The sequence below is a fragment of the Leiobunum rupestre genome, chromosome 11 (genome assembly GCF_980474605.1).
Source record: "Leiobunum rupestre chromosome 11, qqLeiRupe1.1.hap1, whole genome shotgun sequence".
NCBI classification, from domain to species: Eukaryota; Metazoa; Arthropoda; class Arachnida; order Opiliones; family Sclerosomatidae; genus Leiobunum; species Leiobunum rupestre.
The window spans coordinates 19,769,742-19,795,070 of NC_143394.1; the positions used below are offsets into that span (position 1 = coordinate 19,769,742).

The following is a 25,329-nucleotide window of genomic DNA, read 5'->3' on the forward strand; positions in this document are numbered from 1 at the left end:
TTTAAACATGATTTAATCATTTCATTTGCAATTTAATCATTTTAAACATGATCTAATCATTTTAAACATGATTTAATCATTTTAAACATGATTTAATCATTTAAACATAATTTAATCATTTTAAACATAATTTAATCATTTTAAGCATGATTTAATCTTTTTAAACATGATTTAGTCATTTTAATTGCAATTTAATCATAATTATTTAAACATGATTTAGTTATTTTAATTGCAATTTAATCATAATTATTTTAAACATGATTTAATTATTTTAATTGCAATTTAATCATAATTATTTTAAACATAATTTAGTCATTTTAATTGCAATTTAATCATAATTATTTTAAACGTGATTTAGTCATTTTAATTGCAATTTAATCATAATTATTTTAATAACAATTTAATCATTATTATTTTAATCACAATTTAATCATTATTATTTTATTCACAATTTAATAATTTTAATTGGAAAAATTAAAATTTAAAAAACATTTTTTAACCCAATTAATCGTTATTTAATTCAAGGATTGACCAGAAATTAGTATTAAAATCTAACTGTCCAAGAATGTAGTCAGGGCTTCCAAGGGTGACCCTGGACCAGCGTTGCCAGTTTTGAAACTAAAATTATCGTACCAGAGCCAAACATATCTCGATTTCAAAAAGACATTATCGTACGCCAGAAAACTAAATTTGAATTTTCTGTGAAATACTGACGTTAAACATGTTAAAACAATTTTTTTAATAACACTTAAAGTTCGACGAATTGAAAACTTACGTTTGAAATTCTCATTTCTTCAGCCAATTTAAAAATTATAGTACATAATCGTACGCGCAAGCTAAATTATCGAAAAATGCTTACTATATAGTATGCCAAAAATGAGCTCGAAATTATCGACTTGGACGATAATTATCGTACGTCCCAAAAATGAGCTCGAAAATATCGACGTATACGATAATTATCGTACGTCCCAAAAATGAGCTCGAAAATATCGACGTATACGATAATTATCGTACGTCTGGCAACGCTGCCCTGGACATAGAGTGACGGGGACACCCTCGGCGCCCTCAGAGTAGTTCTAGTAGAAGGCAGGGCATGAGGACTCGCGATTCGGTGTGGGCGTCACTTCTGGGTTTCCATTGTAGCGAGACGCGCCGGAAACTTCTAAAATTACGACACACGGACACACGGCGACGGTGGACGCTGGCCGCGCATCGATTGTAACCTATTTTTAGGGTCCGAACAATTTTGTTTGGCCTTTCTTTTCATATATATGATTGGGAAATCACGCCTCGTGAGCCGTGCCCGCCAACGAATGCCGTCCATCTACCTTGACATTTCGGACGCAAAAACGATCTAAGTACCATTTGACCCACTTTTCAGAAACTGGTTTTGGTTATTAGTCGAAACAAAAAAGATATTTATTTCTACCGTATTAGTCTCTAATATTGTTTCATAAGTTTGTCACTTTGGGGAATATTCTACCGAGAGCTAGTAGCTGACAAGGGGTTTATTGCCAATTTGGTTCAAAGTCGGCCGTAATGTTGACCTACATGAGATATTAAATTTCCCAAAAGGAGACGTTGCACTACCCATTCGATTTGCCATGGCAACCGAATATGTTTTTGACCACTTAAAACCAAAAAAATCTACATTTAAAAATGCATGGGATTTTCTCGGTTTCCCGATTTTTTTTTTAAAAATTCCAATTTTTTTAATTACCCATTTCGTATTGTAACCCGGCTTTAAGGTGGTACCAAGGGTATTTCATACCTCATATAGGTCTACATTACGCCCGACTTTGAACAAAATCGGCAACAAACACCTCGGGTACTCTCCTTGTTAGTGACGTCATCAAGTGTAGAAAAACTCCTAGCGAGGCACTGTCAAAAGCCACGTGTGACGCGTTAGCCAGCAGACGCAAAACGGTGACGGAACCCGTAATACAGTCTGTCTTGTGAATAAGTTATCAGTATAACTTTTGTATGTGAAGAATAGAAAGTGTCGCACTTATGTAACAATTTTATAAACTTATGTTTCTACTTATGGAGAATTACTTTGTTGAGATTATTTTTAGCGTGTCAATTAATCCCTCTTTGAGCATTCTCTTGCAGTAAGCTCATTTCGCGGAAATAAATTCAAATTAGTATGGTATCTTGCAGTTATAAAAATACGTACAAAAGTCTTAATACAGAGGTGAAGCTCGCTCAAGAAAACGCGTAGTGAGAACGTGTATTATAAACAGTCTGTACACAATAAAGCTACGTCTACACTTTTTTTCGCGTTTTTTAGCGCATGTGTAACCTGTATATTGTCAACGTGCCAATTTAGTGTCCCAATTTGCTCTAAGCATCTACCTCAAAAACTGTAAAAGTGAAATATTCGAAATTTAATTAAAATTAAACACTGAATTTATATGCAAAATTATGCAAATTTTCGGAATAAAATCTATTTTATTTTGTAGATCTAGTCGAAAACCCAAAAAAGTGTATTTTTCATTTAATAGCTCTTTATAATTATAAAATACGAGAGGTCACGTGATTACGTTAGATTCAGCGTGCAGTTAAAGTTAGAGAGCGCGCGCATATTTTTGTTTATGTTGAGCTCGCGCGAAAACGCACGAGACCCGCTACACGGAAATATTAGGAAGCGCGCGCTCCAAAAAATAACACTTTTTATACATGTTTGTGTATATAATATTTTATAGAAAGAGCTATTCATTTGAATATGATTTCTAACAAAATTCCACAAGGTTTTTGTAAAATAAAGTTCTGGAACACTATCCTGTTGCGCATAAAACAATACAGCAATAAATACACGTGACAGAATTGTTTAAATTTCATGCCATTTTGTGGGTCGTGTATTATTTATTATTAATATACCCAGAATAAATAATCTAAAAATAATCTAGATTCATTACTATATATGTTTCGGAAGATAATATGTATTTTTTTTTATTTTTTATATATGCACAAAATTAATATTTGTTAATCTTGCTTAATTTCTACTAACTAATTCTTCTAAATCAGACTAATCAAAATCACTGGAGATAGGAGTTCTGAAAAATTAAATTATATATACTTATTTTAAGAAAAATATTGAATAATATTTAAAAAACTGGGAAGAATTAGTTAAATTTGAAACTATATTTGCACTTTTTTAAATCTTTATTTTTAGTTCACGTGAAGGTGGAAATGGTCCATTCGTATTTCATAGAGCGACCAAAAATTAAAAACGCTAAAATCGATTTGCTTAGATTTTGAAACTTCAATCTCCACTAGTGTAGAAAGGATAATACTGATTTATGGATTTAAAACGTTGTAACTTTAAGGCAGTGATTGACTAGAAATTCGGGGCGTCGGTCCGACTACGGTCTAACGTGCACAGGGTTCGAACAACGACTTCCAGAGAAAGTTCACCTCGGACGCTCGCACGGAAAGTCATCTTTTTTAACTGTCCTATACTTTTCGTCGTCGCGGTATCCGCGTAACCCGAAAGAGTAAAAGGTACGGGCAAATTATTAGTCGGAAGTGAATGTAACGTGCGGCCATAGCCGTCAGGGCGACGGAGCGGACGCTGATGACCGACGTTGGCGATCGCGAAAGTTAATTACGATATGACACCACGATACATTTTTTAAAAGCGATTGAACAGTTTTATCAAAGGATATAGGTCACCTTGACGGCTTTCAACAAACGATATTAACGATTTGCTTTCATTATTTTATATTATGCTAAATTGTTTTCTGGTAACTTTCTATTATGTGCTGTTATTCGAGTTGGGTCTACGTCAATAGAGTGACAAGTAACTTTCTAATTCCTTCACGCCCATTAAATATTCACTCATTTTAACCCAATGTTAACAATCTCTCAAACATTGGGTTGTCATACACATTTACCAAATATCTACATTGCTTTACCCGTTTTACCCATTATCAAGGCTATCTCTCACAATTTACCCAAAATCAACTATTTTTCACATTTTATCCAATATCAACTACCTCGCACATTTTACCAAAAATCAACTCTCTCACATTTTACCCAATATCAACTCTCTCACATTTTACCCAATATCAACTCTCTCACATTTTTCACAATATCAACTCTCTCTCACATTTTACCCAATATCAACTCTCTCTCACATTTTTCACAATATCAACACCCTGTCATATTTTACCCAATATCAACTTTCTCTCTCATATTTTACCCAATATCAACTTTCTCTCTCATATTTTACCCAATATCAACTTTCTCACATTTTACCCAATATCAACACTCTGTCACATATTTTACCAATATCAACACTTTTTCAACATTATCAACTTTATCCTGATACATTTGTCCAATATCAACCCTATTTGTACACATTTTAACCAATATTATTATTATTATTATTATTATTATTATTATTATTATTATTATTATTATTATTTTACCCAATATCAACTCTCTCTCACATTTTACCCAATATCAACTCTCTCTCATATTTTACCCAATATCAACTCTCTCTCATATTTTACCCAATATCAACTCTCTTTCATATTTTACCCAATATCAACTGTCTCACATTTTTCAAAATATCAACAAGCTCTCACATTTTACCCAATATCAACTCTCACATTTTACCCAATATCAACTTTCTCACATTTTACCCAATATCAACTTTCACACATTTTACCCAATATCAACTCTCTCTCACATTTTTCACCGAATCAACTCTCTCTCACATTTTTCAAAATATCAACAAGCTCTCACATTTTACCCAATATCAACTCTCTTTCATATTTTATCCAATATCAACTTTCTCACATTTTACCCAATATCAACTCTCTCTCACATTTTTCACAATATCAACTCTCTCTCATATTTTACCCAATATCAACTTTCTCTCTCATATTTTACCCAATATCAACTTTCTCACATTTTACCCAATATCAACACTCTGTCACATATTTTACCAATATCAACACTTTTTCAACATTATCAACTTTATCCTGATACATTTGTCCAATATCAACCCTATTTGTACACATTTTAACCAATATCAACACAATAGAACACATTATACCCAAATTCAACCCTATTACACATATTTTACCCATATCAAGTCTTTAACGAATTTACCTAATATCAACGAATTTTAGAAAACAGCACTCATTATACCCAATATTATCATTCTTGCTCTTTTACCCAATATCAACACTCTCTAAAATATTTTACTCAATATCAACACTCTCTAACACCTTTACCCAATATTCACACTCCCAATCACAATTACCAAATATCAAAACTAACACCTTTACCCAATATCCACACCCTCTAACACCTTTACCCAATATCCACACCCTCTAACACCTTTACCCAATATCCACTCCCTCTAACCTATTTTACCCAATATTCACACTCTCAAACACATGTACCAAATATCAACATTCTTTAACACTTTATACCCAATATCAACACTCTGTCACATATTTAACACAAAAATTTCTTCCATCAAACGCTTGGCCCTGCTACTCGCTCAAATGGCTCAATAACTGCACATTTCAAAGTTTGGTTTCCACTAGCTCCCGTGACAAACACATTGTACGCTCCAAAGTTGGGTAAGGGGCCGTTACGCGCGCTAGTGGAAACCGAGTGAAAGAACCCTCCTAATCGTGAGATGTTCCGCTTATCTCGCTCGAGCAGACCCAACTCGACAAAAACTTCAACTTCAATTTTAAAAATTTGTTCAGAAACTAAACTACAAACTAAACTAACGTACAAAGTGCAAAGACACCGTAAAATCCAAATGGATGTGCCTGAATTGCCGACGGGGTGATCAGAAAGAATCCCAGTATAATTAAACTGTAAAGAACAGAAGTGGATTGAAGCAATCGGAGTTTCGTATTTATATTTGTTTCGAAGGGAGACTGTGTTAGAAATCCTTACTCTGCAGTCGTGCGCCCGGTGCCTCCACCAACGGGCCTCGGAAGTCCCTGATCACCCCTAGCGGGTCCCTGTCCGGGACGCGCCACCAGCTCATACCTAGTTGTTCCGTGGGCCGAGTGTCGCCTCCGATGGCCCCCTCCGGCCGAGCGCCGGAAGAAAGCGATGGGAGATCCCAGGCCTCGCAAAGAATTCTTCATGACAAGTCTCGAAAACTGTTCCTACTATCGATAAAATCTGGCATACAAAGGATCGCCGAAATACCTCTCGCGAATACTGTCCGGCCCGCGAGGAGTAGTCCCGTCACCTGGTCACTTCAATGTTTCATGCTCGAGGAACGAGCGCCTATAGTTTGGCCAAAAGGCTAGACGCCAAAGTATTGGTTGCTATAGCGACGGACAGGTGTAGAGCCGCGTAGTGGAACTAGAGCGTTTGCGTGCTAAGCCTCGTCGGCTATAACCGAAATAAATGGCAGGGGGATAAAGAACGGGACGGCATCTGTCGGGAGATTTTGGTAACTTAAAAGGATTTTTTAGAAATTTGGCTCCAAAATTCTCAATCGAACGCTTTTTACAGATTCGCCGCTATTAGAAGCGAGCCCATCCCACTTACTTTGGAAAGTGTTCGCTGCCTGCTATTGATCCGACGAACCTAGATTTTCAGCCCGTGTACGGTACATACGAGACATCCGCCCTATTTATAAACTGGCAGTCCCTTAGATAATTTACTTTCCAATATTATGGTATTTTCCTTAGGTCGACACCAACTTTGGTTTTTATCCTTGAAACTAATGATTTAGAACCACACGTAGTCGCTGCCCCGAAGCAAAAAACTAGTGTTGTTAATTTTCCGGAAAAATAAAATGCGGAAAAATTTCCAGAAAATTTCCCAAGAAATTTTCCGCATTTTGTAAAAATAAAATTTGAAACATTAATTCCTTTTTAAAGGCTTTTAATTTTTTAATTTTTTTATCGTTATAAAATGTCTAATAATAGTAAACATACCACAAAACATTAATAGTGTTACATTGTTAATCAGTTTAAACTAGTCTAAAGGTTTAGTTTTATGCCGCTTTATTTACATTTGCAAACTTTTGTTAATTTTTTTCGGAAAAATACGGAAATTTTTCCTACTTACAACACTAAAAAGAACCCATTTTGTTGACCAATTAGCCTTTTTAAAATTGCATTTTGTGGCTCTATGTAATCTGAAAAGACTAACATTGCAGTCGATCTGTGTTTCGAATATTTTCTTGAATGCATTTTTGAATATTTCTAATTTATGCTACATTTTCAATAATTATGCAACGAGATAAATTGACGTTCCATAATTAAATATTTATTTTAGAAGAGAAATTAACATCGAAAAGTACCTTAAACATTTATTTATCGCATAAGTAACATAAGTATGACAATTAGGAAAAATTATCACCGAACAGATTTTTAGAGCTTTTGCGCAATCAAAGCTTAGTTATTGGTATACTACTCACAAGGGTAGTAGCCGAGGTGTAGCCAATTTTGTTCAAAGTCGGGCGTAATGTAGACCTATATGAGATATGAAATTTCTCAAAAGGAGACGTTGCACTACCCATTCGATTTGCTATGGCAACCGAAAATGTTTTTGACCACTTAAAACAAAATATCTACATTTAAAAAAGCATGGGATTTTCTCGGTTTCAGGAAAATTTTTTTTAAAAATTCCAAATTTTAATTACCACTTTCCTGATTTTCAAAAAATAGCATGAGAACAATAGGTAGTATCAAACAATATTGTTACTTATGTTTATAGTTAGAGATAATTTAACACGCAAACGTTTGGTAATGCTTAATAATTATGGAATTACGGTGCCAAGGAAAAGTTTTCTATGCCGAATAATTAATTAATTAATTATGGTGCAAGCAGAAGTAAATGAGCTTCATTTACTTTTGGTACATGGCTTTATTAATATGCACAATTACTACCTGCATCGTAATTAATTAACCAAATATTGTACTAGGGGAAATTTACTAGCAAACTTTATTACAAAACCATACTTTTATTTGTTTATTATTTTGGATCAATAGCGTAATGTTTTCTTCAACCCGAACACGAAATTTACGAAAATAGAAGTTGAAATGGTTTGGAGAGGAGGCGGCTATAGCATCAGCCAGTGAAGGTAAACAAATTAATGATACAAAACGTTTCGTAGTCCCTCGCCATTTATTCGCGCCAATACCGCTTTTAAGTTCGTGGCTGGGAAATTCGTAGGGCCAACACCTAACCAATAATGAAAAAGTAAAAGAAATCTCATAAAAGCGAGCGAGTTTTGCATCAAAACCTACAAATTATGTTATGCTCTCTTTCGGGAATTTTCTATGGAGAAAACAAGCGCGTCGTGGACGCGACAAAGTGGTTGCACCAGGGGCGATTTAACGTCTAGGCGCAGTAGATAACCCGTTTTTTAGGGACTGTATTTTTCGAAATCGAGAGGGGGTGACATTCTTACTTTTTGTTACGTCTCGGAAAACGACCATAAAATGGGGCTAAAATCACACTGCGCCTACAGTGCCTCTAGTGGTATAAACGCGCCCCTGTGTGGCAATTAGATTTTTCTGTCGTTGCATTTAACGAGGAAGAAATTACGGGCTCAGAAATTATGAATGTTGTCTTAATTTTTTTTAAATTTAAGCGTGTATTAAAAATGAACGGGAAAATTTAAATTTAAAATTTAAAAAAGATATAATTATTGAAAAATTATTTTGTCGCCGGTCCAATTTTTCAGATGTGCTTATTTTGTATCGCATCGTCGAAAAACTAAGATAAGCGTTTTTTCTGGTGTATTTGTTGTTTGAATAAAGGTTTTTTATTGGCTATACAATTTACCTAATCGCAATTTTTTTAAATGTGTGTTTTAAACTTGTTTAAGATTGGAAAATAATTTGTGATCCTAATTATTATCATAAACCTCAAAAAATCTAATGACGGCTTTTTCGTTGGAAATGCGTCCAAAACTGCCACACTTCGCATCTAGTCAAATTTGGTTTAAAAAAATGTCGTAACTTCACGTAAAACTATAGAAACAATGGCGCCATCTATCTGACCGGTTTCAACGTATTCGTTGAATGTAAAAAAATCATCCTAGCAATAAATATTTTAAATTTCGTTGCAATACAGACAAAAATGCGAAACTATTCAACACGGCGGCGACAACTACCACCCAGATTGCAGTACGTTTCCCTAATGTAAAACGCGCCGGAAGGCTAAACCGGAAAAGGAGTTGTCGGGATTTTAAGAAGATTACTCCAGTTCACTTATTGGCCGGATTTCGACCCTCGCACGAATTTGGCCCGGTTTGAACGTTTTTGGCCAATAAGTCTCGGAGGGGCCGAAACGGGGTCAAACTTTCAAACTTATTTCACGAAGCAATCTTACAAAAGTGGCTGGCTCTTATAAAGGGCAAAAAACTACGTCCAGTGTTAAAGGGTCACGCTTAAGCCTTGGCTCCGCTGGGAGTTTGTTTTGAGGTATAGTTAACTAGGCCTAATCGTCACGTAACTGCCCGTTGGCCCCGCGCCTAATCTATATGAGGTAGGTCATGGTCAAGCTATTTCCAATTGAGAGACCCGTTAGCTTTGATACGACAGAAATAGCAGGTTTGTTTCGACCAGTATCTTCAAATGGACGTTGGCTCATTTCTATTACGGTACAATATGAGGATATTGCGTGATTAAAGGACCATACTTTGTCAAACAAGTCGGTAGAAAAACGGGACAACGATATTTCAACATTTAAAACAATATTCTGCTCCTCAAAGCTGATATCTAGCGTCGAAAAACGTTTTTGATCAAAGAGTATAAAAACTATGTAACCTAGAGATATAATGACGGTCGAAAGCAGTAAAGGAAGTTGTAGCAACCGGGAGGGAAGGCACTCAGTGAATTTGCACTTCAAATTTCGGTACCGCAGCGCCACTACGGCAGTTTTTAGTACAATAAATAATAATACCGGAGAACAATGGCAGTTACGGTGTTGCGGAGGTGCTAAATTTGGCATTTTGGATATTTAATTGTCTAATATCTGTCAATTCAAAAAAGTGACAGTAATTGGTTACTGTTTCGTGATTTTTTTAGTTAGAATTTGTGGATTCGTTGTTTCGGTGTTTATTTTCAAAAAGTGAAGAATAAGGCGTTTGTTCTCTACCGTTGCCAAGTCCTAAAGGTAGCCAAGTCCTTAAGGAATTTTCAAGAATGTTGAACTAAATCAAAATGATTGCCACTTAAAACTGCCGTAGTGGCGCTGCGGTACCGAAATTTGAAGTGCAAATTCACTGAGTGCCTTCCCCCCCGGTTGCTACAACTTCCTTTACTGCTTTCGACCGTCATTATATCTCTAGGTTACGTAGTTTTTATACTCTTTGTTTTGATGATGATTATAAAAATAAGAGCTCTGCTATGCCATCTAGCGTTAAGGACGTTATTTTTGGTTTTATAAATAACAATCGGCTCGGCTAATATCCAAGGCACTACCTTAGTCTTAGGCTCAAGTCATCTAGTGATATTTAATGCCATTAAATCAGGTGGCCCGTAGGGTGGCGGAGTGGTTAGCACTTTCGCCTCGCAGCAAGAGGAGCCGGGTTCGATCCCAGCTTGTGGCACTGGGTGAAAAACTCGGTGCAACTCCTTCCGCGTTGAGTTTGCAAGTTCTTTCCCCACTAGTTTAAGGGGTTTTCCCCCGAGCTATTCGGTTTCCCTTTCCATAAAAACTTGTTGAGTTTAACGGTAATAGTTAGTCTAGGGAGCTGTTGGCTCGCGTGGCATGAGGGCTTGCCACCACCCTCCTACGTATTGTAACCCGGCAACCTGAATTAAAGGTCGCTTGATGAATTAGGCCTGAGGTGGTGCTTTGGGTATCCTAGCTGATTAGTATTATTAAAATTTCGTAGGAGGGTGGTGGCAATCCAGGATTAAGGACTAGGCCTTTGGGCCAACAACAACAGAAGGTCCCCGCAACTGATGAAATCAATGGATTTTTCACTAATTCGGTTTAAGAGAAAAACATATCCGGCTTGTTGCTTTAAAAAAATAATAAAAAATCATTATCCTCGTGACATCTAGGAGCAACAAACACAAGGAGAACGCAGCTAGCCTTTAAACACGATAACGAAGGGTTGTGTACGAATTTCATTGGACGAGCGTCACCAGCCCTTACGTTAAACGTTTTACGGGCGGGGGGGAAGACAATTTCCGAATTTTCCCCTTCCGACGGCAGCAGGCGCTAAAGTGTCTAGCCAATGAAAAACGTACGCAAGAAAATCCACGACTTTTGACGGGTTGCGTTCTCCTTGTGTAAGGTGTTGTGTTTGTTGCTCCTAGGTGACATAAGCGCTGCTTCGGCACACGTGAGTTTCGCGTTTTTAGGCATTCCTTACATAGGACCCCACCAACTTCCTATAATAGTTGTTCCTGCTTTTATTGCTCTCATTGTATATACCATTAATTTTATTTATTTCTTATTTTATTTGTATTGGTAGTTTTAATATTTTAATCTATGTATCATTGTACCGGTAGTGTTTTACCCCTACCTGAACATAAAAAAGGGACCACTGTACTTGTGGACGGTAATAAAGCTATTCATTCATTCATTCATTCATTCAACTTACAAGGAGACGACCCGAGGTGATAATCACCGATTTTGTTCAAAGTCGGGTTAATGTACATTGCCATGTAACTAGAAAAACTTGCGAGGGAAAAGTTGCGACGGGCTTTCATTTTGCCATAGCAACCGAAAACGTTTTTGACAACATGATTTGGAATTATTTCCATTGAAAATAACAATAACGAAATTGCATTTAAACTGGATTAAATTTAATTTGTAAAATCAATTTAAATGTATTTTTAACGTTTTTGAAATTTTTCATTTTCTAAAAGGCTTCAGATTCCCATGTTATTTTCAATGGAAATAATTCCAAATCATGTTGTCAAAAACGTTTTCGGTTGCCATGGCAAAACGAAAGCCCGTAGCAACTTTTCCCTCGCAGGTTTTTTAAGGTACATGGAGGTGTTCCCTTTGCTTCGAGGTGAAAGTGCTAACCATACTGTCGATGATAATAACAATAATATCTCTACTGTGCCATCTATCGCCAAAGTTCACTGATGATAATAAGAATAAGACCTGAACCCTGCCATCTAGTGCCAAGGCAATTCTTTGATGACCGTAAAATTTATAAATCTATCCTGCCATCTAGTGCCAAGGCAATTCTTTGATGACCGTAAAATTTATAAATCTATCCTGCCATCTAGTGCCAAGGCAATTCTTTGATGACCGTAAAATTTATAAATCTATCCTGCCATCTAGTGCCAAGGCAATTCTTTGATGACCGTAAAATTTATAAATCTATCCTGCCATCTAGTGCCAAGGCAATTCTTTGATGACCGTAAAATTTATAAATCTATCCTGCCATCTAGCGCCAAAGGAATGTCTTTAATTATAATAAAAACCTGCCATCTAGCGGCGACGAAGTTTATCTAACGATTTAAGCAGGTATTAATAAGAAACAGTGTTGATTAAAACCATACCAAATAGTATATCATCTTAAAATCATGTTAAGAAACAAAACATGCTTTAAAAAATATTAATTAATTCTAGGGTCGTTAATTTTCCGGAAAAATAAAAAATTGAAACATAAATTACTTTTGAAGCGTTTTTAATGTTTTAAACTTTTTATCGATATAAAATGTCTAATAACAGTAAACATACTACAAAACATTAATAGTGTTACATTGTTTATCAGTTTAAACTAGTCTAGAGGTCTAGTTTTACTTTTAGATTCGAAAAAATGAGGCGAAAATGCCGCTTTATTTAAATTTGCAAACAATATATTAGACTAATCACGGAATGAAAACTTTTTTTATTTTTTTCGGAAAAATACGGAAAATTTTCCGGAAAAAAGGCCTCGGTCATTTTCCGGAAAATTTTCCGATTTACAACACTAATTAATTCTAATTCTATGCAATAAATACAGGTGTAACGGTCTTGGTAACTGTAAAAACCTAAAAAAAAACGCAAGACCATTTACTAATCAGCGTTAATGAAATTTCAAAACATAAGATTTGGAAAGATTGATCAATTTCGTGAGTGCTCAGTTTCATGAATGGGTTCTACTTCTCATTACATCAACTAAAACATCACCCGGTATCATAAAGTTCTGAAATCGGAATTTAAAGGCGTACTGAAAAACACCCCTCCCCCTCCCTCCTCTCTTCCTGCTACACCATATTATCTATAAATCTCGTGCAAAGTGATTTTCAAGTACGGACTACGAGGGCGCTGTGCGCTTCCTAACTCTCTCTCTAACTCTCTCTCTTTCTCTGATCAGTGGCTCCACCTGGCGAGATAAAAAGGAAAGTAGCAAATATTTATTTGCTGGAAATTGAAAGCAATTTCCTCCGTTTTCTGATAAAAATCGAATTGGATTTCTTCCTCGATACCAAAATCGAAATTGGTAATAGAGAGGTTAAGAAATTGAGATACATCTAGCGAAAACATCAGGAAAATTTAGTCTTTCCTTAGCCTAACGATTTCTGTATTTGTATGGTATTACGAACCATTTTTAATCAGTTTTTGGTAGTCTTTAATATTTGCATAAGATGGGTTGAATAGTTTTCAGGTTTGAAAAGAATAAACTTCAAAGAAACTTTCCATGTTTTTCAAAGTTTCGTTGTATCTACAAATAAATTAGTATTATATCTTTTAATTATAAAAATCAATTCAACTACGATCTCGCGTCAAAGCCATACAAAACAAATTAAATTCAACTGATTTCAATGATTTTAAATAAATGAAACATGGCTGTTTTTAGCCAAAACGCGCCTATTTTTGAAACTAATCAAATTGGGTTATTTTTAGTTTGGCTAATTTACGAGTTTAGCCGACCAAAAAAAAAGGATTTTTATTATCAATCATCATTTTCCATTTTCAACATTTTAAAACACAACATAAAGCCCGGAAAAAACAAGTTGTAAAAATTAGCTTCAATTTATGGTCAGATTTTGTAATCGTATAATAAAAATTGCACTGGTATCAAATCTTGGAAATGCATATTTCGAATTTGGAAGGTTTATCGCGATATTTTTATAAGTTTATCCGCGTGTATTAATACTATAAATATTATAAAAAATTTAATCACGATTTAATCATTTTTAATTTTGGTACAGCGAAAGCTACGGAGTTAATTTTAATCTACTCTAATCATGATTTAATCATACGAGAGTGTCCAAATAATCATTGGAGTTTACAATTCTTTGACTCGCATTAGCATCTTTATTAAAGACTATATACCAAAACAGAAGTTTAGATGCTTTCTCTGACTATAGAACAATTATAGAACAGCAGTAAAATGTGTTGTTGTAGATTTAGTTTCGGTTGTGAATATTACAAAATCCTCGCCAGAAACGAAGTTTTATTTTTATTTAGTTTGTTAAAAACAATAGCGTCTAATATACAATTGCCAAAATAGAACATTGTCTAACCGAAATGGGTCACAGTGTGGATAGAAATTACGAAAAATACTCGCGACAAAACCGAAAGTGACATAACAGCTCAAGAAAATATTCAAGAATAAACAAGATAAAATTCCAACCGAGACTTCCGCGTAAGTACCGCTCGAGGCTAATATAAAACACTTAAAATAAAACGAGATTAAATCTTTATTTCTTTTTTCAGTTTTCCTTGGGAGTTAGTCACAAAATTACTCATTCTACGTAACGCCTCATTTCGTAATAAATTCGCTACGAAAATATATTGTAACTCCAAAATATCAGTTTTGATAAAATGCTTGGTTTGAGTTATTTTATATTTAATATAAAAGTCACCAAAATTTTACACTGAAATTTTAGTAATACATGAAATTTTAAATATTTTATTTGTTAATGTTAAGTTTTCAGTATATGGAATATCAAGAGTAACATAATAATCATAAGTACGACAAGTAGGAAAAATTATCATTCAACTAATTTTCAGGTTTAGTTCAGTACAGAGCCCCCTAGTGTCTAAGTAGACTAAGGATGATAATATACTACACAGTTCGGTTGAGAGTCCAAGTCGGAGCTGGCTGAGAATGTCAGTGCCGGAAAACTGGTTCGGTCAGAAAATTAGCTTTAAAACAGTATTAAGTGTAGTTCTTATCATACTATGTTACTTATGGTAATACATCGGAATTTAATTTTAACTATTTTAATTCTAATTATATATTTCCTACCATTGAAATTAATAATGAGAGGTAACGGTTTAAATTCACAAAATAATTTATTTAAAATTCTACATAATTTAGTTAAATTATATTTAGAAAATGATTAAGGCTACTTGTGCATAATTAATGAATTAACCGTTTCTATAAAACCAACGGTATTTTTTATGTTCAATAAAAATTTTATAAAATTGGAGTACGACTATAGTTTTGGCTTATTTAGACCATGTTCAGGGTTACAATACATAAAAATATATATTTTGTACAATAATAACGTTGGATTGGCAAATAAAGTTTTATTCATTAGTTAAATTCTATTCACATTTAGACTAACTATCTTGAATAAACGCGTTTTTGTATCTGAGTATCAATGCCTATATTAATTTCCCAAAATGGGAGTTACTATATTTTATCAATCGCATAGAGTAAGGCCTTGACATCGAGTACTTCATTCATGTAGGGATGTCCCCTAAAGTAGGCGAGGCGGTTAAAAAAAGGAAATGACGTCAGGAAACAACTCATCCGTATACCGAGAGGCTTCTCCCTGCTTTTGCAATCCCTCCCTAATTCACTAGCTCGGAGGGATTGTGGCACAGTCCATAGTTACCAAAACGTTTTATCTCTCCAACGAGGCACTACAATCGAAGTCGGCCGCGCTTCGTAGCAGAAAACTAAACATATCGGTATTCTACGAAGATATGGGTTAGCGGCTTAGGGGTCTCCCGCGTAGCTTTAGCGTAGTTTGTGATTTTTAGTGAAAACTTTCGGTGCGAATTGTGGAATACAAATTACGCGTCGCAAAATCAATTCAGTTTCCAAAATGGTAAGTCGTGACGGTTGTCTTTTTTTATTTTGGTAATTATTGCGAGTACTTTCGCCTCTTCAGCGCGCGTGCTTATCTCGATCTCCGGGCTTTTTGCGACTCCGGGGCTTTTTGCGTCTCGCGGGCCTTGGTCGTCTACAAGTACGGTGCCTGGCCTCCCTGCCCGGCTCTACCGTATTCGATGGCGGCTGAATATATAAGTATATTGCCGCTTCGCCTACTTAAAAAAAAGTTGGTGGTTTATGAAGTTCGAATAAAAATGCGGCCGTTTCATTTTCTATTATTATAAAGTTCATTTTTTTATTTTTAAATCTGAAGAGTTGAATGGCACAGTGTATAGTAGTGTTTATTTTCGTTTAAACTGTGTCGAGGTTTCCGTTTCATTTACCGTCGTTGGTCTTGCTACATCTACTAAACCCGCGTTTGATAAATTAATTTTGCGTCGTAGGTTTTCTGGTACGAGTTTAAAGTATTAAGTCTAATATATAATAAAGCGCTAAAGTTAAAAATTGTACGTCACATTTTTATGTTTTAAATTATTTTCTATTGTGTTTTTAAGGTTGTTACGCTATAAATATATTTAAATTATATTGTCAAACATACAATGGAAAAAATAAATAACTGTATACGTAAATTTTCTTTATTATAGACCGTTTACCCGAGGCAAAAAGTATTAACGACCTCTTGGAAATTTCTATTTTGTTATTGTAACAAGTTCAGCCAAAGGGGTAAAAGTTTTAAAAATAGAATTGAAGATCAGGAAAATTATTAATAAAATAGTTTTTACGTCTAAAAATGAGGTATACAAGATTCTAAATTTAGGATAGTAATGATTACAAAGTCGTACGTTTCACTCGAAGCAAAAACTTACATTACTTTTATGACAAGTTAATTTCTATAAATAGTATCACTGAGAAAAATGTTCTAGGCCGATTGTTTTTCTATCCTGTGGTAATGTCAGTTCAGAACACACAAAATTAATAGTAGTAATTAAATTTAATTAATTAAAATTTTGATTTGATTTGATTTTATTAAATTTTCCGTTTCTACTACTAGGTTTAACATAAGCTGGGCGATTGGCGCTAGCTACGTTACAAACGATTTTTCAATTTAGTTTCTATTCCCTTTAAGTTTTTTTTTAACTGCTGGTCAAAATTGATCTTTCGCGTGGTGGCGAAAACATTTATGGAAAATTGTAAATATAATTTAAGAAATGGGTGAAATTTAACCAAAACATGGAAATTTTAACATTGTTTTCATTGTGGTTTTTGCACCTTCCTTAAAAATAAAGTTTCAGTCGTAATTTGCATCTATTTTCTTTATATTTGAGCGTACAAATAAACTTAATCCTAGAAGTATGAAATAAAGTCTTATCTGAATCATTCTGATTAAAACTTGGGTGGGTTAAGGTACGGGTAATAGCTGATAAACTCATAAACACGATTTTGAGATAATCGTCCAAGTAAGAACGCGGTCCTTTTAAGGGAAATTAATTAACAAAGAAAAGAGGTCTTATGGAAATAATGAAAAGAGGTTCTAACACAAAGAAACATTTGTTGTAGAAACTGCAGTTTGTTCTTTTTTATCGTGATATTAAATTGAGCGTGCAAACGGGGAAACAGCGTGTCAAAACGACAAAAACACGAGGTTCACTTGGTTAAATCAAAACAAACCATTGTGCAACTTGCGGCCTTAAGTTAGCCTTCGGTTAAGTTCGCGTAACTCAAATCTATGTCTAGCAAATATGAACTCCATAGCAGATATTCATATGAATATTTGAATAATTTGATGATAATTATGAAACGTTCTTATGAAAATACTTATTATGGAACAAAATAATAACGTTATTATAGTAGGATATATTTTGTTGTACTAATTATAATTTTTTTTATTTTTGTTTATTATATATTTTTTTTATTTTTGTTTATTATATATTTTTTTATTTTATTTTATTAATTAAAAAATTAATTAATTTAAATAAATAAATAAAATAATTAAAAATAGCAAACTTTTTAAACAGTTAATTAATGATAAAATAATTAAAACATTTAATTTAATTTTAAACGTGTAATAAAGCCCCTGTTTGCTGACTAATTGATTTATATATTGTTTTTTTAGTTGATTTTGTTAAATTTCGTAATTTTATGATGTATTAAGTTTATTTTAGGATTTGAAAAATTTGATAAATTTAAACTTTGAATTAAATCACTAAGAAAATAACATTTTCAATTGCATTCTTGTTATTATATATTTGGACTATTTTTAATATTAAATAAAAACATTTTCTCCACTAGTTTTAAAGCTGTGTTTTTTTTCTCAACTTTTATCTTCGCTTGCCAAATGATTTTAAGTTACATCGTTATCTCAAGTGAAATTTATCGTCTTACGTCAAAATGATGTCACCAATACTTTTACGGTCTCATAAACAGGTTTTCGTGTATTCAATTCATGGTTACATAACGACAGAGAAAGCCCGCGAAATTAGCAATCCTTTCCAGAAAATCGAATATTTGTACTTCATTACCTATCTTTAAATTAAAATTGGTTTCGGATAAAATTGTCAGAGACCCGAAAATAGTTTGAACAATTATTAACTAAATTAAATAGAATGAGCTAAACTATAACTAAATTCAATGGGTATGATCTAACTAAATGTTATAATCTTTAGAGTAGAGTTAGCTTTCACGAACTAGGGAAAAATTGTCGTGAACTAATAATAATAATAATCAGCTAGGCTATTACCCTTGGCACCACCTTAGGCCTAAGTCATCGAGCAACTTTTAAAGCCTTTAAACAGGTGACCGGGTGAAAATGTGTATGAGGGTGGTGGAAAGCGGCAAGCCCTTCATGCCACGCGAGCCAACAGCTCCCTACACTCACTACTAGGGGAAAGTCATCACGAACCAGGGTAAAATTGTCACGAACTAGGGTAAAATCATCGCGAACTAGGGTAAAATCATCACGAACCAGGGTAAAATTGTCGCGATTTAGGGTAAAATCATCACGAACTAGGGTAAAATCCTCATGAACCAGGGTAAAATTGTCACGATTTAGGGTAAATCATCAAGAACTAGGGTAAAATCATCACGAACCAGGTTAAAATTGTCACGATTTAGGGTAAAATCATCACTAACTAGGGTATATCCTCATGAACCAGGGTAAAATCATCACGATTTAGGGTAAAATCATCCCGAACTAGGGTAAAATCATCACGAACCAGGGTAAAATTGTCGCGATTTAGGGTAAAATCATCACGAACTAGAGTAAAATCCTCATGAACCAGGGTAAAATTGTCACGATTCATGGTAAAATCATCACGAACTAGGGTACAATCAGCATGAACCAGGGTAAAATTGTCACGATTTAGGGTAAAATCCTCATGAACCAGGGTAAAATCATTACGAACCAGGGTAAAATTGTCGCGATTTAGGGTAAAATCATCGCGAACTAGGGTAAAATCATCACGAACCAGGGTAAAATTGTCGCGATTTAGGGTAAAATCATCACGAACTAGGGTAAAATCCTCATGAACCAGGGTAAAATTGTCACGATTTAGGGTAAAATCATCAAGAACTAGGGTAAAAGCATCATGAACCAGGGTTAAATTGTCACGATTCATGGTAAAATCATCACGAACTAGGGTAAAATCATCACGAACTAGGGTAAAATCATCAAGAACTAGGGTAAAATCATCAAGAACTAGGGTAAAATCATCAAGAACTAGGGTAAAATCATCATGAACCAGGGTAAAATTGTCACGATTCATGGTAAAATCATCACGAACTAGGGTACAATCAGCATGAACCAGGGTAAAATTGTCACGATTTAGGGTAAAATCATCCCGAACTAGGGTAAAATCATCACGAACTAGGGTAAAATCATCACGAACTAGGGTAAAATCATCATGAACCAGGGTAAAATTGTCACGATTCATGGTAAAATCATCCCGAACTAGGGTATAATCAGCATGAACCAGGGTAAAATTGTCACGATTTAGGGTAAAATCCTCATGAACCAGGGTAAAATCATTACGAACCAGGGTAAAATTGTCGCGATTTAGGGTAAAATCCTCATGAACCAGGGTAAAATCATTACGAACCAGGGTAAAATTGTCGCGATTTAGGGTAAAATCATCGCGAACTAGGGTAAAATCATCACGAACCAGGGTAAAATTGTCGCGATTTAGGGTAAAATCATCACGAACTAGGGTAAAATCCTCATGAACCAGGGTAAAATTGTCACGATTTAGGGTAAAATCATCAAGAACTAGGGTAAAAGCATCATGAACCAGGGTTAAATTGTCACGATTCATGGTAAAATCATCACGAACTAGGGTAAAATCATCAAGAACTAGGGTAAAATCATCAAGAACTAGGGTAAAATCATCATGAACCAGGGTAAAATTGTCACGATTCATGGTAAAATCATCACGAACTAGGGTACAATCAGCATGAACCAGGGTAAAATTGTCACGATTTAGGGTAAAATCATCGCGAACTAGGGTAAAATCATCACGAACTAGGGTACAATTGTCATGAACTAGGATACAATTGTCACGAACTAGGGTAAAATCATCGCGAACTAGGGTAAAATCATCACGAACTAGGGTACAATTGTCACGAACTAGGTTAAAATCTACACGAACTAGGGTACAATTGTCACGAATTAGGGTAAAATCATCACGAACCAGGGTAAAATTATCACGAACTAGGTTACAATCATCGCGAACTAGAGTAAAATCATCACGAACTAGGATACAATTGTCACGAACTAGGGTAAAATCATCGCGAACTAGGGTACAATTGTCACGAACTAGGTTAAAATCTACACGAACTAGGGTACAATTGTCACGAATTAGGGTAAAATCATCACGAACTAGGGTACAATTGTCACGAACTAGGTTAAAATCTACACGAACTAGGGTACAATTGTCACGAATTAGGGTAAAATCATCACGAACTAGGGTACAATTGTCACGAACTAAGCTAAAATCCTCACGAATTAGTGTAAATCATCACGAACTAGGGGAAAATCATCACGAACTAGGGTACAATTGTCACGAATTAGAGTAAAATAGGCGCGAACTAGGAGAAAGGCGTCACGAACTAGGTGAAAATCGTCACGAACACCAATTGAACAATTACTAACTAACAATTGTAAATGCAATAGATTGAACTAAAGTATCAACGGGTATGATCTAAATAGACTAAACCCACCTGCAATAATCTTTACAGACTAGTTTAAACCTCAAAGATTAACGGCAATTCAACCACCAAAATAATGAATGACCTCGAACATCGTGTCCTTTGGTGTTCTAAACATAATTTGCATTCTCCTTGTGCGTGTTTAAAATGATACCACAACAAAAATTCTAAGTCATTATCATAAAAAATTAATCGAAAAATCATGCATTGGCATCTTGAAAGCACTTTCGCCCACTTTGGTGACGGTGAAAGCACTCAGAGAATTTTTAATAGCTAGGGGGATCAAATCTAGGCTTCGCACGTGGGCGTTTATATCGTCCACGCGTGAGACGATCACGCGAATGTATTAAGCTTTATTGAAATTGCTTTATACAATTTTTTTAGATTGAAAATGCAGTCGGCGAAAACCCGCTACCCTTTGCAGTTAATTGTCAAGAAGTGGAAACTCAGTGAGCGTGACCTTACCCCGCGATACGCGCGTGACCTTGACGAACGTTCCGCTGTGGGTTTTTCCTCCATTTCTCTCCCCTCTTTTGCGGTACAAACTCAACCGACAAAATGGTCATGGTTCTTTAAAACCGTTTCGATATTTACTAAGCAGGGTTTTCTGATTGAAATCAATTTTACTTTAACTGGTCAATTTTTTAAAAACCCGGTTTAAAAATCGTCTATTGTGTTTAAATGTATTTATGATAATATACAAAAATGCTTGTCGTGGCTATGAAAATGCTGAAATAATCGAAAGTATTAATATTTACTTGTATTAATTTCAATTTTATTGGTATTAATTTCAATTTTATTTGTATTAATTTCAAATTTATTTCTATTAATTTCAATTTTATTTCTATTAATTTCAATTTTATTTCTATTAATTTTTTTTTGTATTAATTTAAATTTTATTTGTATTAATTTAAATTTTATTTGTATTAATTTAAATTTTATTTGCATTAATTTTTTTGTATTAATTTAAATTTTATTTGTATTAATTTAAATTTTATTTGTATTAATTTAAATTTTATTTGCATTAATTTCAATTTTATTGGTTTGAATTTCAATTTTAATTGTTTAGATTTAAATTGTATTCATATCAATTTTAATTTTATTCATATTAATTTCAATTTTATTTATCATAACTATTCATTATTTCCCATAATTTTCCACTGTTTTCCCCATATCGTTTCATTTTTTCCCATAACTTTTCATTATTTCCCATTTTGTTTTCTCTGTTTCCCATTATTTTTTACTATTTCCCATTTCCCCCCTACTATACCCCACTATTTTCCACTTTTTCTATTATTTCCTCCTATTTCCCGCTATTTTCCATTACTTCCCACTATTTTCCATTACTTCCCACTGAACGTTTCTCTAAACAATTCGAATTCAACTTCGGTGAATAGAATGTGAGGTGAGATAGGGCCATGCAAATAGAAACATGCATGATTGCTCGCGCGAAAGCAACGATGTGTGTTTTTTTAATTCCATCACAAAAACGACAAAATTGAAATACATAATACGAAAATAAACAGAGGATACTCCGTCACGTACTAGACGATAAACGTCACTCAAGCCAGAGCGCCAATATCGGGACGAGTATTTCCTGCAAACTGTTGGAGCGTGTAATCTCGCTTGTTGAACTAAGATAGCGCGTTAAGGTCAGCGATTACCGGCACGTCAAACTAAGCGCGACTAGAAAGTCAAAAGCATCGCGGATTTTGACGATTTCAAACCGACGGTGAAATACACGCGAAAAACACTTCAACTATTGTGTGCGTTTGGTAATCTTGGATAATAACGGTTTCATCTTCTATGAAATTTCGAACACGACGCCTGGGACTACTTTTTCGCAGTGTTTTGACTCATTTCGGTTATGTTTTTTCACGTACAATCAGAGACAAATACTTAGGTATTTTAGTTAGTGTAGGGGGCTGTTGGCTCGCGTGGCATGCAGGGCTTGCCACCACCCTCGTACGCATTGTAACCAGGAAAACCGAATTAATGGCTTTAACGATTTTAAAAATATTGATAAATTTACATATACAGATTTTGAAAATAGTGATAAATTTACATGTAAAGATTTTAAATATATTGATAAATTTACATGTAAAGATTTTAAATATATTGATAAATTTACATAAAATGATTTGGAAAATTAAAAAAAAATAATATAAAGATTTAAGAAATTTAAAAAAAATTAATAAAATATTTTGGAAAGTTTAAAAATGTATATTAATTTTTTTGTAAATCTGGAAAAATTTTAATAAAAAAGAGTATATGATATTGTTTTATAATTTAACAATAAAGAAGATTCTATGATATTATCTTATAATAACAATAAAAATGGTTATCTCGATCTTCAAAATTATTACAATTAAGAAAAATTGTGGGTTTTATAAAATAAAAAGTGGTCTTGCCTAACTTGTTAAAATGTTGCTCTTAAGCAGCGTTCAGACTATGTGAAAATATGACGTTTGCGTCGATCATGTCGGTTCTTTCGATTTCTTACACCGTTCAGACTTCTCAACAGATACTTTAAATTTTCACGCGTGTCGTTTACATTTTTGCATTTCGTTGCCCTCAAAAAGTTCATAGCAGACAATTAGCCTTATGCCTCATCAGCGCTGACTCTAGGTAGTGGCGACCTTTAGAACCATAGAAATACTATAACCAATCAGAGGTGGATAAAAAATTATTTCAATTTTTATGCCGTTATTACTGAGTTCTGATTGGATGAACAATCACTTTTTATGTTAATCTATGTGCAAGGTTGGTTCCTTTCTGAACAGTGAAATGAACAAACCGACGCGACCAACATAACCGAAACGACACCACCGATGCTAACGTCATATTTTCACATAGTCTGAACGCAGCTTAACGTCACAAGACACAACTTTATTAGTGTATTCTTCGCGCGAGCGGTTTGCACCATGTTTGCACACGCGCTAGAAAAAGCTATTCTTCTCGCGGCTGTAGCGAGCGCTCGTAGCCTAGTAAAAGTAAAAGACTGTGACGTAAGAGCAACATTTAAACAAGAAAACCACATTACTTTATAAAAAGATCTATTCAATATGTGTAGGTGAGGTGTATAGTCCCTTTAAGCGTTTGACAGAAAAGCATCTGTTCAAAATCGTTGGTCTCTTTATCGAACTTCCGAATCGTAGAAATTCCTAGTACTCTGATCTAGTTTACAATCAGATAAAATATCCTTTGTCATTAAAAAGCCGCAAACCGGATTTTTGAAGGGACGAGGTGCTAAAGTCATTACGCGGCGCTTTTTGTGGTGATTTTGACAGATTCTCGTAATAAGATATGCATCTTGCAGCAAAGTTTTAATTCAAGAATGCCAGTAGACATTTTATCTCATTTAATAAGAAATTGAAAATTTTTCAGGGCTTCTATTTAAATTTTTGGCCCCCTTGGAAAGATTTTGGGTAACCTTCTTTATTTTATAAAGTTAACAAAATAGCTAATTTAAAACTTAACCACCAAACATTTTAGCCTATAATTTTTTTGGGCCCAATGTTAGAATTTGGGGATCTCCTCTAAAATTTGTCTACACCTTGGCCACTGTGTTGGGTAAAGGTCGAAGCATTTTTAAAAATTGTAAAAAGTCTGGGAGTTTAAATTAATCTTGAAAATTGTAAGTAGAAGGAAAGTGAGGGTGTGGCATCGATCCCGGGTTCGGGTTTGGGTTCGGGATCGAAATCCGGGATTTAAGGGATGAAATGGGGGTAAAATCATCGAAAAGTCAATGTATTTAGGGTATTTCTCGCGACGATTTGTTTTTTCGTATATCAACATATTGTGTCCATGCCAACTTGTTCATTTATCTACGCTTATCTCGAAAGATACTTGAACGTATATCTTATCAAGTTTTATCGTACGGAATAAGTTGAAATGATGTAAAAATTGATAACCTAGGCGACGCGTGCGCAGATTACCCCGGGGGACGCGGTTAATTTGAATTGAAGTGTTTTGACGTCATGGAATATTCGTTGTTAAAGTAGAATGGAAATATTTTTAAACTTCATTTTAAAATCATTGTAGTATGCTTGACACTTGAACCAATCTCACGAGTATTTCTTAAAACGAATATCTCAATCGCGTTTTATCGTACGAAATAAGTAGAAATTATGTAAGTTGTATGATTAATAACC

The 25,329-nt window shown here is 34.4% G+C and overlaps 1 protein-coding gene across 1 annotated transcript in view; it reads left to right on the forward strand.

Moving 5' to 3' along the window:
- Window positions 1-15,747: 15,747 nt before the first annotated feature.
- Window positions 15,748-25,329, forward strand: part of LOC149921956 (unconventional myosin-Ie-like) — a 189,144-nt gene continuing 179,562 nt past the window's right edge. The window contains exon 1 of the mRNA XM_090162099.1: window positions 15,748-15,971. Coding sequence (XP_090018225.1) covers window positions 15,969-15,971 — 3 coding nt within the window. The 5' untranslated portion in view covers window positions 15,748-15,968. The remainder of the gene's footprint in view (window positions 15,972-25,329) is intronic.